Raw genomic sequence first — 18266 nt, forward strand, 5'->3', positions numbered from 1 at the left:
CTGTCCCTCGGCTGGACTGACATTAGTACCCTGATGGTAGTGCAGGGCCCTGCATTTCTCAAGAGGTCATCATGGAGACAAACGGTGAGCAGGATGTGTCTGCACGATTCTTACACTGAAACCTATGATTGTTTCAAAAGAAAAAGTGTCATTAAAAAAAAAAAATAAGGAGCTATGTAGTCTGTCACTGGTGGCTCACGCCTGTCGTCCTAGCTACTCAGGAGGCTGAGATCTGAGGATCACAGTTAGAAGCCAGCCCAGGCAGAAAGTGCATGAGAATGTTCTTATCTCCAATTAAACACCAGAAAACCGGAAGTGCTGCTGTGGCTCAAAGTGGTAGAGGGCTGCTAACATTGAGCAGAAAAGCTCAGGAACAGCGTCCAGGCCCTGAGTTCAAGCCCCACGACTGACACACACACAAAAAGGGAGTGGGGGTGGGGGTGGAGGAAGGGTAATGGTATGCATGTGAGCCTGCGTGTGTGCATGCACGCGCACCTGTGCACGCGTGCCTGGGTGCTGACACATGCACGGGCTGCATGCAGACGCACCTGGGTGTGCGCACGTGCACGTGTTCCTGAATGTGTGCACGCGTGCACGTGTACCTGGGTGTGTGCTGGATCGTCTGTGGTTAACTATGGAGCGGACGGGGCCCCTGGTGGGGCGGGCGGAGCCCCGGATCCCGGCCCGGGGCGAGGCCGCTGCGCACACCTGGACGTTCTCCAGCGTGTAGATGACGGGGTCCGCCAAGCCCGCCTTCTTCTCCCCGGTCACGATGGCGCCGACCACGCGGGAGCTCATCCGCAGCGTCACCTTCGCGCCGGCCCCGCCGCCACGAGGGTCTCCGAAGAAGCGCGTGTCCAGAACCGACTCCAGGCTTGCGAAGGAGACGAACGCCACGCCCGCGGGGCCTGGGCCCAGACCGGCAGGGCGGCGGGAGGCGCGCGCTCAGCAGGCGGCACCTGCGACCACGCACGCATGCGCACGTACACGCGCATGCGCACATACACAGATGCAGGTATGCAGGCAAGCGCGCGTGGGCATGCGCACAGGCACACGCATGCCCACATACACACGCAGGCGCACATACACACGCACGCAGGTATGCACGCATGCGCACGCACACAGGCATGCCCAGGGACTCATGCAGGTACATACACAGGCTTACACAAGAACTCACACACACCGGCACACACAGGTACTCACACATGGACACACATGGACACAGATATTCACGCAGGCGCTTGCACAGGTATTTGCACATGCACATACATAGGTACACAGGCATGTGCCTGTCACCCCAGCAACAACTCTGAAGCCTGAAGTCAGAGGTTGTAGCTCAGGGCCACCTGGGTGGGAAGCATGACCTCAATCCCACATTTAACCAGCAAAGGGCAGAGCTGGAGGCCTGGCTCTGCAGTGTGGTGCCGGCCTAATAAGTGTGAGGCCTTGAGCTCAAAGCCTAGGACTGCTCCCTTCTCCAAATAATGTTACACACGGTAAATGTACGCAGCTAGTTTGTGTGTGTGTCTATTTTTTTAATAGAGGAATAACAGGCCTGGTGCTGGTGGCTCAAGCCTGTAATCCCTGCTACTCAGGAAGCTGTGACCTGAGGACTGAAGTTCAAAGCCAGCCCAGGCAGGAAAGTCCGTGAGACTCTTAATCTCCAATTAACCACCAAAAAGTCAAAAATGGAGTGTGGCTCAAGAGGTAGGCCATCATCCTTGAGCAACAAAAACCAGGGACAGTGCCCAGGTCCTGAGTTCAAGCCCCAAGACCTATATATCTTAAAGCATACACTTAATATATCTTAAAAGCTTTTTATTTTTTTGGCTTCATGAAGCAGCTCTTTCCATGTAACTGCATCATAGTGACCTCACTATGGAACCAGGCTTGGCCTCAAACTCAGGCTCCTCCAGCCTTGATCTCCTGCATGCTGGGATTACAGGCTTGCCCCACCATCTCTGACTTAAATGTATTTTAAATATATTTTAAAAAAAATTACTAGTGAGCTATTTTGTCTCCTTTTTTGTACCAAGTCTTTGAAATACAGTATATATTACATACTGACCAACCCATTTGAGCCTGGTTGAATTTCAGTAGCCAATTAGGGCCAATGGCTACATGAGATCAGGAAGCAAAGGTGCTGATTTCCCTGGCAGATAGCTAGTTCTTAGAGGGCCTGGGCCTCTTCTGTCCCCATCCCCCTCCTTATGAATTCTCAGCCACCTGGACACCTAGACACAATCCAGAGGTTCTCAGGAGCAGCCCCCTTACCTGTAGGCCCTGATTCTTCAATGATGGAGCACCCGATCTTTATCCCATCACCTTTGGCTTTCAGCTGAATGGACATATCCCTGTTACATTCCTCATTGATAATTCTGCTCTCTATATCTGAAGAGACAAAGGCGTGAGTTCTGCATGAGGTCACCCCCCCAAATAGGTCCCCTATTTGCTTTCTGTTCAAGAAAGATTACAACCTAAGCCACAGATGCAAAGAACAAGCGAAGGGCCAATTCCATTGTAGAGAAGAATGATGAACCTCCTTAGTGAATGGTGGGGAAGATGCCAGCACCAGACCGTAAGAGGTCTAGGTGGGGTTGGGAAAGGGAGCCTCCTCCTCTTAGGGGGCACAGAGGATGGATGGGGTGACTGCTGCTGTCTGGATCTGGGATGTCTCTCAAGTCTTGGGGGCTCTGTCCCCCATCCCAGGACACTAGTGGGAGGTGGTGAAAGTTAGAGGAGATGGGATGTTGGGAAGAAGTGATGTCATCGTGGGGAGCAGGCTTTGGAAAGGGGATTTTTGACTCACTAAATACATAAGACTCCTGAGAGCTGTGCTGCTCACTACTGGTGAGCATTCCTGGCTCATGCTTGTGAGCCTAGCTCCTCAGGAGGCTGAGATCTGAGGACCAAGGTTCCATGCCAGCCTAGGCAAGAGAGTCCATGAGACTCTTACCTCCAGTGAACCAAGAGAAAACTGGAAGTGGAGCTGTGGCACCTTTGGTAGAGCGCCAACCCTGAGCCAAAAAGCTAAGCTTAGGCCTTGAGTTCAAGGCCCAGAACTGGCACCATAAAAAGTAAGAAATGTCATTCATGCAATTAGACCTGTTTTGTGTGAATATGGGACTTGTTTATTTTTATTTATTTTTGGTGCCAGTCAAGGAATTGTCCTTGAGCTTTGTTGCTCAAGGCTAGTGCTCTACCACTTGAGCCACAGCTCCATGTCCAGCTTTTTGCTAGTTAATTGGAGATGAGAGTCTCACGGATTTTACTGCCTGGCTTGGCTTGGAACCACGATCCTCAGACTTCAGCCTCCTGACTAGCTTGGACTCTAGGTGTGAGCTACGGCACCAGGCAGAAGACGGGATTTTGGCATGGTGGTGTTAGATATTGGGGTTGGGGGGAAGCTACAGGCAGTGCCATGGACTAGATCAGCCCTCAGAAGGGGCCTGCAGGCCCGGCCTTGCCCCAACAGCTATTACCCAGGTACTCTGTCTGGATGGTCTGACTGTTGTTTGCAGACGGGGTCAGGAGGGAAGCCAAGGTACTGCTCTCCACGCTGGCCAGGAGCACGCTGGCCAGGGCCGACACCTCGGGTTGGCTGAGGTTCCTCCACATGGGGCTTTCCTGGAGCACTGAGCTGAAGCTCTCAACCTGACTCTGCAAGAAAAGGCAGTGAGGCCTAGAGACGCCTTTCAGAGCAGAATGACCACCTCCTGGGAAAGAAAAGAGGCAATAGACACCAGGTGTGGGGCCAACGCAGACTGCAGACACAGCCGGGGAGTGGCAGAGAACCCTTCCCAGCTATTCCTTAGACAAGGGATTAATATTCATCACAGTGAATGCTAACTGGAAATTAAGCAAGGGATTAATATTCATCACAGTGAATGCTAATTGTCAATGAAGCATATTTAACATGAATGACCATTAGTGCTTATTAACCATATTTATTATATCAATCAGTCATCAGATCAACTGTTAGACTAATGCACTGCATTATATCAATGAATCACATCAATTCTATTATTAATTATATCTAATTAGATGATTAATTATTACTTGTGATGAATTATACCCAACATCAAGTAGTTAATTGTTCGTTCTATTTAAAAAGCTTGTTTCTTTTAATGTTTTATTGTGATTATAAAGGTGATGTACAGACATGTTACAGCTACGGAAGCCAGGTAAAGAGTACATTTCTGTTTGGACAAAGTCTCTGTCCCAGGTTTTCCCTCCCACCCCCACCCACAAGTTGTAAGTTCATCACAGTGTCTAATGAGTACATTAATAATATCAATTGTTAATGAATCATGCTAATTTTTGAAATCCATTAGTGTAATCATGATCGTTTGACTATTAATCGATTAAATCACAATTAATCAATATCAGTACATAAAGAGCTCAAACTATTAAGCCCCAAAAGAACAAATAATCCAACAAATAAAGGTGCAAGTGAACTGGACGGACATTTCCCCCAAAAGAACTACAAATTGCCAACAAATATGGAGTGACATTCCATGTCATCCCAGTCCGATCAGCCATCGTCAAAAACACAAACAACAATGAAGTCTAGCTCCCAGGCAGCCTCAGCCTCCCCTGTACTGGGATTATGGGTGTGCACTACCACACTTGGCATCCAGTGATATGACATTCTTGAAGTTACACAATTGCACAGAGAGGCCACAGGTTAGGGGTGCACAGGTGTAGGAGGGTCAGCTGGGCTTGGGCGTAGTTCAGTGATGGAGCACTCATAGAGCAGTGGTGATGCCCTGTGGCCTGTCCCCAAAAGCACAGGGAAGAGGACAGCCCATGTCTGCCTCGAGGTTACTCTGTGTCGCTATTCTCCCAGAAATGTGCGCTCCCAAAGCTCAAAAAGTAATTTCACTGTAGGTTCATTTGGAGGAGGGGGGCAGTACCGGAGCTTGAACTCAGGGCCTCACACTTGCTAGGCAGGTGCTTGGACTCCCTCAACCCTGTTTTGTACTAGGTTTGAACTCAGGGCTTTGCACTTCCACTTAGATTTTCCAAGGCTGAGGCTCTACCACCTGGACCACACCTCCAGTTCCAGCTTTTTGCTGGAAAATTGGAGATAAGAATCTTATGGATTTTTCTGCCTGGGCTGGCTTCGAACTTCCAACCTCAGATCTCACCCTCCTGAGTAGTTGGGATGCTGGTTATTTTCGAGATGCTCACTGCCTGCCTAGTGAATGTCTGGAGAGTGATCAGCCTACTACTTACACTTCCCATGAAGCCAAGATGACAAGCAGGCAGCATCAAGCCCAGCTATGTGTCAAGGAGTCTCATGAACTTTTCTGCCCAGGCTGGTCTCAAACCAAGATCCTTCTTATCTCAGCCTCCAAGTAGCCAGGGCTACAGGTGTGAGCCACTGCACCCGACTTGTAGGTGCATTTTCATAAACTTTACAACTGCCATAAGTTAAACGCAAACTCACAAGCCAGTCATTCTATAAACAAAAGTTCTCTGTGCCCCCCAGAGCAACGCTAAGATGTGTTCAGCTTAATATGCATGACTGCAGAGGCTCCGGGGTTACCTTCAGGGACATGGCGCCGGTCTTGTTCTCACAGGTGTCATCCAGGATGCTGAAGGTGGCGTTCACAAGTGCACAGAAGACCTGAACCCCAGAAGGAAGAGCACCTGTGAATCTACTCATCTGTCCCCCAAGTGTGGTACCCACATAGCCAGCCCTGCTCTGAGTTCCTGAATCCCTAAAGTCTCAGGGAACACTCAGCAGATCAACTGAGGAGTTGGGTCTCTCTCTCTCTCTCTCTCTCTCGTTTTTGGTTGTCTTGAGGTTTGAGCTCAGGGCTTTGCACTTGCTAGGCAGGGTTCTGCCACCCAACCACTGGCCACACCTCTTACCACGGAGCCACGCCCATGCTGTATGAGCCACACCCCTAGTGCTGTAACCACGCCCCAGCCACTTAGCCACACCCCTACCGCTTGAGCCATGCCTCCATCGCTTGAGCCACACCCCAAACTGTTTTGGCCACTCCCCCAGACTGAGCCACGCCCACGGCTTGAGTCACACATACCCACCGGAGCCACACCCCTAGGCTAAGCCACACCCCCACAGCTTGGGCCACGCCCCTACCACAGCCCTAGACCAACATTTTTCACTAGCAGTTAGGAAGTATGGGAGGGCAGAGGTCCAGGCAAGTTGGTTAACGAATATTAAATAAGAATAAATCTATTATTCCGGCTAATCTGGAGGTGGAGATTAGGAAAATCATGGTTTGAGACCAACCCAGGCAAAAAGTTCTGAAAACTTCATCTTGACAGAAGAAGCTGGAAGCATAAGTCAGAGAATCTCTCAGACTTTTTTGCCTGGGCTGGCCCTGAGCCTCAGTCCTCCAGATCTCAGTCTCCTGCATTGCTAGGATGATAAATATGAGCTACTGAAGCCACGCTTGGGCATATTCTTTTTTCTTTTTTCTTGGTCATGGGGCTTGAACTCTGGGCCTGGGCGCTGTCCCTCAGCTCTTCAGCTCAAGGCTAGCGCTCTACCACTTGAGCCACAGCGCCACTTCCAGCTTTTTTCTTTTTGCTTATGTGGTGCTGAGGAATGGAACCCAAGGCCTCATGCATGCAAGGCAAGCGCTCTACCACTGAGCCACCTTCCCAGCCCAGGGGCATATTCTTGAGAAGAAAGATTGTGTCCTTCACTTCCCCCTCTCTGCCCATTCTCTGGGATGCAGATGTGATATCCAGAGCTAGAGCAGCCATCTTGGGCCACAAAGTGAGACTTCATGGAGGAGAAGGAGGAGAAGGAACAGGATCTAGTTGCAGCCAACATTATTCTTGCTCTTTTGTTATTACTGTTCACGTTGTGAAGATTGAAGAAAGCAGCGCCCTAAGTGGAGCTGTGGCTCAAAGAGCACTAGCCTTAAGTGAAAAGGCTCAGGAATAGCACCCAGGCCCTGAGTTCAAGATCCATGACCGACAAAGGAAAAACAAAGTAGGTTCACAGAAAACCTCAAGAACTAAGAATCCTCAACAATACTCACGTGTTGAGGCTTTGCAGCCGTCCCCGCTTGGCACTGCTGGACCTGCTCATTGTCAGGAATCATGTCCTCCCTACACTTAAAGGGAACCCCTAGAGGGAAAAGCAGAGCAGTCATGCCAGTCTCCAAGACAGGATGACAGGGTGAGTTGAGCTGAGCACCGGCGGCTCACACCTGCCATCCTAGCTGCTCAGGAGGCTGAGATCTGAGGATCGCGGTTCAAAGGCTGCCTGGGAAGACAGAGACTCGAAGCTCCAATGAACCACCAGAAAAAAAAAGCCAGAGGTGGAACTATGGCTCAGGTGGTAAAGCACCAGCCTTGAAAGCAAGAGTGTGAGGCCCTGACTTTAAGCCCTAATATGATTGCCAAAAGAAAAAGACAAGGTAATCGGAGTTCATTACCCCACTGCTTAGAACCTGCAGTGCAGCTACAGCACAGGGCAGGAAGGCTAAGCGGCTGGATTTCAAGATGACACTTCGATGCACATACCCAGTCCGGGTAGGGGGCCTAGGGAAGTACTTTGTAAAAGATGGGGGCTAATAAATATGAATTCCAAGCCCTTTTTTTTTTCTGAGGAGACAAAAGGGTAAGTTGGAGGCCAGGAGCCCTCAGGAAAAACGAAGCCATTCTCCCACTGAGAACTTCTCACACACACTGGTTCCGCTATTACACATTTCAGTCCGATATATGTTAATGTAGCCAAATATGTATTATTTCAAAATTTCAGTGCATGGGGATGGGAGGGAAAAACTGAGAGAGAGCAACGGAAGGGGTGACATTGTCCAAAAAGAAATAGATTCATGCTGGGCCCTGGTGGCTCACGCCTGTCATCCTGGCTACTCAGGAGACTGAGATCGGAGGATGGCAGTTCAAAGCCAGCCCAGGCAGGAAAGTCTGTGAGACTCTTATCTCCAATTAATCATGGGAAAACCGGAGGTGGAGCTGTGGCTCAAAGTGGTATAATGCGAGCCTTGAGCAAAAGAGCTCAGGGACAGCACCCAGGCCCCCCCCAAGTTCAAGCCCCAGGACTGATAAAGGGAGGGGGAGGAGGTACTCATTACCTGGCTTAAGTAACTGTAACCCCTCTGTACACCATCTTTACAATAACATTAACAATTATAAAACATAATTTTTTTGTCAGTTCTCAGGCTTGAACTCTGGGCATAAGCGCTGTCCCTGAGCTTCTTTGCACAAGGCTAGCACTCTACCACTTGAGCCACAGCTCCATTTCCAGCTTTTTTTCTGATTAGTTGTTAGAGATAAGAGTCTCATGGACTTTCCAGCATAGGCTGGCTTCCAACAACAATCCTCAGGTCTCAGTTTCCTGAGTGGCAAGGATCACAGGTGTGAGCCACAGGTGACTGGCAAAATTTTAAAACTACCACAGTTCTCTATTGGGGTGTGGGGGGGAGGCGTGCATGCGTGCCGGTACTAGGGCTTGAACTCATGGCTTGGGCGCTGTCCCTGAGCATTTTCTTTCAACATTAGAACCAGTACCTGGCTTCTATTATTCTTAAAGAAGAAAAAAGACTCTCAAATGTTTTTGTCTGGCACCCAAAACCCTGAAAAATCTGAGTTCTGCCCACATCGTCAGAGCCATCTGAGGCTGCTTCTCCCTTGTCATTCTGTATGAAGCTTCTGTACCTTTGCACATGCTATAACCAGGAAGAGCACGGTCTTTCACACTTCATCTAAATCATTCCCACCCTTCCTCCTTCAAGTTTCAACCTAAAAACCAAAGTTTCTCAAAGCATATTTCTCAGCACGTTCTTCAGTTCAGAGTTGCTATGGTGTTACAACTGTGGCTCCCACTGTGGTCATTATTAGTGAGTGGGCTGTGCTCTGTGGATCCTTCCATAGAAAGGCACCAATAATGCCTGTCATATTCATGATTGGGGGGTAGATGCCTGGGCAGGGGCTGTTAAGTTACTTACTGGTTAGTCTATAGACTATTGAAGAAGAAGGGGGAAAGGAAAGAAGGAAGGAAGGGAAGAGAAGGGGAAAGAAGGAGGGAGGGAGAAAAAGAAGGGGAAAAAAGGAAGAGAAATCGATGAAAGAAGGAAGGGGGAAGGGAAAGGGAAGGAGAAGGGGGGGTTTGAAGCTGCACATCCCCTCACGAGAGCGTTACTTTCACAGCTGAAGTTGCCATGCGCCCGGGAGCCTCCTGGGTTGGCCCGGAAGCCCACGCGGCAGCCACAACGGTAAGAGCCCAGGGCATTGGCACAGACAGAATTGGGGCCACATAACTCTGGGTCTTGGGAGCATTCATCAATATCTGCAAAGAAGTCAGATATACCGGAAAGTGAGAGGAACGGTGGGAAACCTCTGCCCTGCCCCCCGCCCTGTGCGGCTGACCCCTGCTCACCTGTGCATTGCACCTCTTGGTCTGTGAAGTTCTGTGGTCCACTGCTCGGTGTGAAGCCGGCGTGACAGGTGCAGAAGTGACCCCTGGGGGTGTTGGTGCAGGTTGCGTTCGCAGGACACCTGTCACACACGTCTATGTCTGTAGGGCAGTGGGGAGGGGGAAGGTTAGTTGGAGCCTGTTGGTGACTCCTCTGTAGTTAATGGTGTGGCTGACAAGAGTATGGCTGGGGATATTCAGAGGTCCGATTGCCCTGGTACAAGCCTAGACAGTACAGATCCATCCCATCACTTGTCATTGCCATGATGCACTCTGATTTGGTAAACCCAAAACATATAAGGGGATGGTTTTCAAGTGTGACCAATAGGGTGCAGTGTAACGAATGATCCCTGTGAGTGACCAATAGGGTGCAGTGTAGGGAATGGTCCCTGTGAGTGACCAATAGGGTGCAGTGTAAGGAATGGTCCCTGTGAATGACCAATAGGGTGCAGTGTAAGGAATGATCTCTGTGAGTGACCAATCGGGTGCAGTGTAAGGAATGGTCCCTGAGCGTGACCAATAGGGTTCAGTGTAAGGAATAGTCCCTGAGCATGACCAATCGGTTGCGGTGTAAGGAATGATGCCTGTGAGTGACCAGTAAGGTACAGTGTAAAGAATGGTCCCTGAGCATGACCAATAGGATGCAGTGTAAGGAATGATCCCTGTGAGTGACCAATAGGGTGCAGTGTAGGGAATGGTCCCTGAGCATGACCAATAGGGTGCAGTGTAGGGAATGATCCCTGAGCATGACCAATAGGGTACAGTGTAAAGAATGGTCCCTGAGCATGACCAATAGGATGCAGTGTAAGGAATGATCCCTGTGAGTGACCAATAGGGTGCAGTGTAGGGAATGGTCCCTGAGCATGACCAATAGGGTGCAGTGTAAAGAATGGTCCCTGAGCATGACCAATAGGGTGCAGTGTAAGGAAAGGTCTGAGACTGCTTACTTCTCCCTCTGGAAATCTTACTTCTTTGGAAGCCAGCAATGAGGCAGTGGGAAAACCCGAGCCGCCCTGTGGAGAAGCTGCTGTGAGGAGAGCTTGGAGTGACGGCAGCAGGTCCGGCTGCTGGCCAGCCGTGTGAGCATGGCCGGTGTGAACCCACGAGCCTCCATCCCATGCTTCCCCAGCATGTCTGTAAGCCCAGTCCTCCCTGGCCACAGCTGGGCCTGTCCACCCACCTTCACACTGGTTCCCCGGGCCCTGGGTGCTCCGCTGCCCGCTGCCCAGCTCCTGCCCTGAGGGGCACAAGCACACGTAGCTCCCGGGGATGTTGTAGCAGGTGGCAGACGGGGGGCAGGTTCCGGGAGCCGCACACTCGTCCACATCTGAGGAGGAGCAGACACAAACCCAAGCTCAGGGTGCACCAGGAACCCCGATACCACACCTCCCCTTCCTCCTGAGCAGGTGGGGGGACACTTCCCAGCCCCCACCCCTGAAGTTCACCACCTCCAAGAGGGTAAATTCTGGCCCCACATACGGAAGCCCGAAGATGATCAGTTTGCAAAAAATGGCTTCAGGAAACAAACAAAAAGCAAAACAAAACTACCATTTTGGGGGCACTGGTGGCTCACACCTGTCACCCTAGTTACTCAGGAGGCTGAGGTCTGAGGCTCGTGGTTCAAAGCCATCCTGGGCAGAAAAGTACATGAGACTTATCTCCAGGTAACCACCCCAAAACTGGAAGTAATGGAGTTGTGGCTCAAAGAAGCTCAGGACAGTGCCCAGACCCTGAGTTCAAGCCCCAGGATTAGGAACAAAAAAAAGGCCTCACACCATGGGCCATGTCCTAGTACAGGAGCCTGGTCTCTGGCTCTCTGGCTTGTGTCACCAAGTGACAGCTGTCACATTGGGATCTCAAGGGGCTTGGGGGCTTCGGTTGTCACTCTTGGGGCCTCTTGTCTCTGCCTGGAGCTATCTAAAGAAGGAAGACTCTGCTTAGTAAGGAAGTGCCTGTCTAGCATGGGCTCTGCCTGACTCCAACACCAGGAGGGAAGAGAAGGGGAGGAGGAGGAAAGGGAAGGGGAGGATCAGGAAGAAGGAGGAGGAGGAAGGAAGAGGAAGGAGGAGGAGGGAGGAAAGAGAGAGGGAGGGAGAGAGGGAGGGAGGGAGAGAAGGATGGTGTCTCTCCTGTGCATTGCAGGACATTTATTGATGTCTCTGGCCTCTACCCACTAGATGCCTCCAGAACACAGCTCCTTCACCTACCACCTGTGTGACAAGCAAAACTCTGCATAGTGTCAGCGCCCCATGCGGTTCAACCACTCTGGAGATGAGATCCTAGTGACTCTCAGGGGCAGCCTGGACCACTGCTGCCTCGATATAGTCCCTCAGTTCAACCCTGCTCTCTCCCCTCCCAACTGTGCACCCTGGGAAAAGTCACTTCCCCTCTCTGAACTCCAGTTGGCCCTGCAGTAAGAGCCCTGGTCCCTTGCTCAAGGAGGTGGTGACCGAGTTGAGTTTTGTTGAGGAAGTACAAGTTGGGGGATGTAACTCTGTGTGTGTGTGTGTGTGTGTGTGTGTGTGTGTGTGTGTGTGTGTGTGTGCAAGGCCCTGAGCCCCATACCTGGAGCCACCAAAACGCCTCAGAAACAAGTGACAAGCACACTGCCATACCTTCGCAAGCGGAGCCCCTGGCGATGAACCCAGCCTGACAGATGCACCTGTAGCTGCCCATGGTGTTGGTGCAGTGTGCGTGCTCATGGCAGATCCTGCTGGCCAGGCACTCATCAATGTCTGGGGGGTGAGAGACAGTGAACAAGCCATGTCTGCAGATGCCCACCTGCCTCCCCGGGCCACTTGTCTCCCAGGTTCCACGCTGGGGAGCCCCGAAGCATTACCTGCACAGGCGAAGATGCCAGGTTTCCCTGGTGCCCAGTTGTTCCCAGTGGGAGACGAGAAGCCAGAAACACAGCTGCAAGTGTATCTCCCCAAAAGGTTGAAGCATATGGAGTGAGGGCCACAGGGATCTGGGCTTTCCACGCACTCATTGATGTCTGCACAGACATGGGGGGGGGGGGGAGCACAGGAGGGTGGCTCACGCCTGTAATTCCACCTACTCAGAAGGCTGGGATCTGAGAACCGTGGTTCGAAGCCAACCCAGACAGCAAAGTCCATGAGACTCTTGTCTCCAATGCACTACCAAAAAAGCCAGAAGTGGAAGTGTGGTTCAAGTGGTAGAGCACCAGCCTTGAGTGAAAAATCTCAGGGACAGCCCCTGGGCCCTGAGTTCAAGCTCCAACACTGGCCCCCACACACAGTCCTGGTGGCAGATTGGGTTTTTCCAAAGATGGTTGAAACGTCATCCCCCAGCCACGCACTCCCCACTCAGTGTGATCTTGTGTCCCTCAAGCAAGCGGCTGCAGGTGTATGCCTCCCCTGGAGTGCCAGCCTGCTTGCAACCAGGGTAGAAATGAGGCTAGGAAACTAAGATGCCGTGCCAGGCCATGAGAATGCCACACACTTCTGCTGTGCTTTCCTGACACGCTCAGTCCAGGAGCGCTGCTGCCATGCTGAGAGGAAGCCCAACCACCTGCAGACTTTCAGTGACCAGGAATTAGGAAAACAAAGTGGAGGGAAGAAAAGACTGTGTATGGTACATCTGTGGGTAGATGATGGATGCATGGGTGGATGGAAGGGTAGGTGATGGATAGATGATGGATGGATGAATGGATGAGTGGATGATGGATGGATGGATGGATGGATGATGGATAGGTGGGTGGATGGATGATGGATGGGTGGGTGAATGGGTGGATGATGGATGGGTAGATGGGTGGATGGAGGGATGAGTGCGCGGATGAAGGATGGGTAGATGGATAGGTGGGTGAGTGGATAAGTGGATGATAGATGGATGGATGGATGGATGATGGATAGGTGGGTGGATGGATGATGAATGGGTGGATGAATGGGTGGATGATGGATGGGTAGATGGGTGGATGGATGGATAGTAGATGGGTGGATGGAGGGATGAGTGCGCGGATGAAGGATGGGTAGATGGATAGGTGGGTGAGTGGATAAGTGGATGATAGATGGGTGGATGGATGGATGATGGATGGGTAGATGGGTGGATGGATGGTGAGTGGGTGGATGGATACAGATAATGAATTGTATGGATGCAGGATAGATGAAAAGTGGAGTGACTGGCTGGCTGGTGGATAGATGGATTATTGGATGACTGTGGGAAGACAGGTGGATGGATGGATGATGGGTGGGCAGATGGATAGATGGATGGATGGATGCGTGCATAGATGAATAGATGGTAGATGGATCATGGATAGATGTACACATGGAATGAATTGTTAGATGGATGGGTAGATGGATATATGGATGGGTGGGTGGATGGAGGGATGCAAGGATAGATGGATAGATGAGCAGTTGGATGGTGGATGGATATATTGGTGGATAGATAGATGGATGAACATGAAGGAAAGGAGGGAATGGGTAGTCCCTCCATCCACTACCCAGCCCCGTGGCTCTGGTTCCCCCATCCAGTGCTGGAGCTGAGCGGCCGCGAGCTCACCGTCACACTTCACCTGTGGGTCACTGAAGTTGTGCTGTCCATTACTGGGCCGGAAGCCTCGTTTGCAGGTGCAGAAGTAACTGCCCACGGTGTTGACACAGACAGCATAGGCTGGGCACGCAGTGGTGTCCAAACACTCGTTCACATCTAGGCGGCAGCGAAGGGTGTTCGTGTGGGGTTAGACGGGGGAAAGGTACTACCAGGGAAGCAGCAGAGAGGGCAGAGGGGGCGGTGATGGAAGATAAAACAGAAGTTCTATACCCCATGTCCTGGACAGAGGGTCTTTATAAGGTAATAAAGTTGCAGGTTCAGATTTTGGCCTCTCACCGGGGCACAAGATCTGAAGATCACAGGGTTCAAAGCCAGCATTGGCAGGAAAGTCTGTGAGACTCTTAGGTCTACCAAAAAGGCGGAAGCAAAGCTGTGGTTCAAGTGGGGGAGCACCAGATTTGAGCGAAAGAGATGATTAAGAGCGTGAATCCCTGAGGTCAAGCTCCAGTACCAGCACAAAAGAAATGAAAAGTAAAACAAATACGCCTATTTACTTAGTAATGTGATGGGAAACTTTATGTGCAAAGCTCCCCAGGCCCCAGGGCACTGAGACATTTGGTCAAATGCTACTCTGTGTGCATCTGCGGGGCTGTCTTAGAGGAGTAAATGGACTAAGGAGCCAGCCCGGTCCAGCATGGATGGTCCCTGTCCTGTCCATTGAAGGCCTGAGTAGAAATGGAGCATCAGCTTCTCCTGGGTTTCTCCATCTTTACATCTTTACATTGGAACCACACCCTCAACTCTCCCGGTTCTCAGGGCTCAGGGCTCTGATTCGAGAGTGACACTGTCCAGGTCTCCATCTTGCAGACTCATCCTGAAGGTCTTGAGACTTGTCAGGCCCTGTATAATATAAACTCATTATTTCTTCTTCCATAGGGCTTGCAACTTGGGTCCTGAGTGCTGTTCCTGAGCTCTTTTGCTGAAGGCTAGTGCATTACCACTTCAGCCTCAGCACCACTTCTGGTTTTCTGGTGGTTCATTGGAGATAAGAGTCTCACAGACTTTCCTGCCAGGCTGGCTTTGAACTGTGAATCTCAGAACTTGGCCTCCTGAGTAGCTACCGGTGTAAGTGCCTGGCTGACTGCGTTCTTTAAAATGCAGTGTGTGTGTGTGTGTGTGTGTGTGTGTGTGTGTGTGTGTGTGTGTGGTCATCTCCACAGACACATCTGAGTGATTGGCGACACTTCAGACACTTCCTTACACACTACAGATTTGACCATGGAACAAAGCACACATAACCACACACACACACACCTCCCTACTCCCCACACACAGAGCAAGAATGCAGAGGCATGGGAGTTGGTGACAATGGTAAAAATAATAGAGTCCCTGAGTAGGGATTAAATACACAGGAAGTAAAAGAAGGGGAGGTAGAAAGTCTTGTGTGTATGCAGGGTTAGAATGTTCCAGTCCTAGGGCATTGCTGGTGCAAAGGCCCTGGGGTAGGATGGAGGAACAGTAATGAGCCTGTATGGCTGGAACAGAAGGAATGAGGGGCAGAGAAAGGGTAGGAGGAGGAGGCAGGGAGGAGATGGGTGGGTTGTGCAGGGCCCTCGGGGCTGCAGCGAAGACTTGGGCTTTACCCTAAGGTTGGTGGGAATTGTGGAGGGCTGTGGGCAGACAGCAGTAATTTGAGGACACAAATGAAACATAATAGCAAGAATCAGAAAAATGAAGTACTCACCCTCCCACCACCCCCACTCGCTCCTAGAAATCATGTGTTTGTGACTCCACCTCCTGCCCCCTCTCCAGGACAACCAGGTAGACTGGGCTGTCGTCCGCCGGCTTACCCTGCGTCTTTAGTCCCCATGCGAACGGTGTGGTCACTTGCCCGATGTGTGTGCTACTGCATCCTGCAGAGAGAGGAGAGAAAAGCATGATCGAAGCTGGTGTGTGTGTGTGCGTGTGTGTGTGTGTGTGTGTGTGTGTGTGTGTCGGTGTGGGCTTGACCTCAGAGCCTGGGAACTGTCCCTGAGCCACTTTTGCTCAAGGTACTCTACTACTTGAGCCAGAGCTCCACTTCTGGCCTTTTGCTGGTTCATTAGAGATATGAGTCTCATTGACTTTCCTGCCCAGACTGGCTTTGAACTGCAGTCCTCAGATCTCAGCCTCCTGAGTAGCTAGGACTTACAGGTGTGAGCCACCAGACCTGGTTTTCCTGTCATTTTTAAACATAAGATAGGTTAGGCTGCCATCTGGATCCATTGAAGAATTCTGAGTTTAAATTTGTCAGCTGGTGATTCACATGTATAATCTGATCTACTCAGGAGGCTGAGATCCAGAGGATAGCAGTTCAAGGCCAGCCCTGGAAGGAAAGTCCATTCAACTCTCCAATTAGTCAACCCTCCCCCCTCCCCCCCCAAAAAAAGCCTGAAGTACAGCTCTGGCTCAAGTGGTAGAGTGCTAGCTCAGGGGCAGTGCTCAGGCCTGAGTTCAAGCTCCAGGACCAGCAAAAGGAAACAAAAAGAGTGAACTTATCTCTACTGGTTCTGAAGTTGCCTTTGACCTCTATGAGTAAGTGCTCAGTGTCTGATTATCCTTCCGCTTCTAACTATAGTTCTGTTTCCGCTTGGCATAGCGGTGATTGAACTCCTCCATTTTCTGCTTATCAGAGAAAAAAAACGTTCATTTCTCTTTCACTTCTGCAGGGTAGCTTGCTGAGTTACTTGATTTGAGGCAGGCAGATTTTGCTTCTCAACTGGGGTGGGGGGGGATCATCAGGGCCTTCTCCTCCCCCCCTGTGGGGTTAGCGCGGAGAGACCTGCCACCCCCCTGCTGGGTGTCCTGTGTGTGACAGGAGGCTCTTCTCGTGCCACATGGAGAATCTCTTCTTGACGAACTTCTGATGGTTTGACCACACCAGGCCCAGGAGAGAGCCTTTTATTCAGGCTGAGTCTATGCAAGTGGAATTCTGAGAGTCTCCTGGAGGTCTGTGTCCCTGTCTCTCCCAAGAATTGGCAAATTTGGGGATGTTGTTTCAGTTGATACATTTTCTCTGTCTGAAGCTTGCCTAAGGCAAGTATCGGTTTCCATTTATGGTGTTTTGAAGGTTTCTTCATTTTTCTTTTATCTGACTGGGGTTGTTCGTGTGTGTGTGTGTGTGTGTGTGTGTGTGTGTGTGTGTGTGTGCATGCACGCATGCCAGTATTGGGGGTTGAATTCAAGGCCTGGGCACTGTCCCTGCGTTTGTTTGTTTTTTGCTCAAGACTGGTCCTCTACCACTTGAGTCACAGCTCCACTTCCAGCTTTTTGGTATTTTAATTGGAGATAAGAGTCTCACAGACTTTTCTGCACAGGCTGGCTTCAAACCAGGATCCTCAGATCTCAGCCTCCTGAGTAGCTGGATGACAGGCGTGAGCCACCAGCACCCAGCTTCTACTTTTTCAGAACACCTAGCATCTAATTCAGAAATTCTTCTGTGCGTGTGTGTCCCACCCCTTAGTTTTATGTGCAGATGGCTGAGACCCCATGTGGGGGCTCCATCCCCAAGAAGAGCTCGGCCACAGCCTTTCCAAACACCCACGGAGACGCTGGCACACACCGCTGGCACCCGTTACCCACAAAGGAGCTTACAGCGGATGGCTGTAGCTCAAAGGAAGCGCCGAGGCCCGGTACATGCAGGAGGCAAAAAGGGAGAGCCTGCTGGTAACTCTACGACTTCATCTGCGGTGCCACAGCAGCCCACCCCAGCACCATGCCAGGCTCCACAGTGCTCGCAAGAGGCGTGGAAAAGTGAGGCCTCAGGAATGATTGTGAATGAAGGCAGCCCAACCATTCACTAATCCATGAGCCTCCCCTGAGAAAGAAATCTTTTAATTCAAAACAATCCCCTGTAAGGCAAGTCGGTAAGATAACAAGAAGAAAGCATGCGAAAAAGGCCCAAGTGTGGTCTGTGAACCCCAGTTACTCTGAGAGAAGGTGATCAGGACAAATCCTGGTTCTAGGCAAAAACGTTAGTAAGACTTCATCTCAACCGGCAAGTATGATGGCATATACCTGTGATCCCAGATAGTGGGAGGTATAGGTAATACATAGGTAATAGGCATAGGTAATACAATCCCGGCCTGATGCCCACAGGTACAAAAAGTGAAGCCTTTTTGGAGAGATGAAGCAAAAAGGGTTGGGGCGTGGCACACATGGTAGGGGGCGTGGCTCACCCTAGGGGTGTGGTTCATGCAGAAGGGGCGTGGCTCGAGTGCTGGGGGCCAGCCTCCAGTCATAGAAGATCTACTTATCTACTTGGGGCTGGGGAAAACCCCAAGTGCCGATCTAC

At 50.9% G+C, this 18266-nt stretch overlaps 1 protein-coding gene across 1 annotated transcript in view; it reads right to left on the reverse strand.

Moving 5' to 3' along the window:
* Window positions 1–18266, reverse strand: part of Adgre1 (adhesion G protein-coupled receptor E1) — a 40154-nt gene that overhangs the window by 16201 nt on the left and 5687 nt on the right. The window contains exons 2-13 of the mRNA XM_042697256.1: window positions 15784–15846; window positions 13943–14089; window positions 12264–12419; window positions 12040–12159; window positions 10605–10751; window positions 9389–9526; window positions 9152–9298; window positions 7026–7114; window positions 5552–5632; window positions 3483–3660; window positions 2275–2391; window positions 709–908 (exon numbers count right to left, since the gene is read on the reverse strand). Of these exons, the coding sequence (XP_042553190.1) occupies window positions 709–908; window positions 2275–2391; window positions 3483–3660; window positions 5552–5632; window positions 7026–7114; window positions 9152–9298; window positions 9389–9526; window positions 10605–10751; window positions 12040–12159; window positions 12264–12419; window positions 13943–14089; window positions 15784–15846 (1583 nt within the window). The remainder of the gene's footprint in view (window positions 1–708; window positions 909–2274; window positions 2392–3482; window positions 3661–5551; window positions 5633–7025; window positions 7115–9151; window positions 9299–9388; window positions 9527–10604; window positions 10752–12039; window positions 12160–12263; window positions 12420–13942; window positions 14090–15783; window positions 15847–18266) is intronic.

This window comes from Dipodomys spectabilis, unplaced genomic scaffold, assembly GCF_019054845.1.
Source record: "Dipodomys spectabilis isolate Male_0828 unplaced genomic scaffold, ASM1905484v1 ptg000215l, whole genome shotgun sequence".
Lineage (NCBI taxonomy): Eukaryota > Metazoa > Chordata > Mammalia > Rodentia > Heteromyidae > Dipodomys > Dipodomys spectabilis.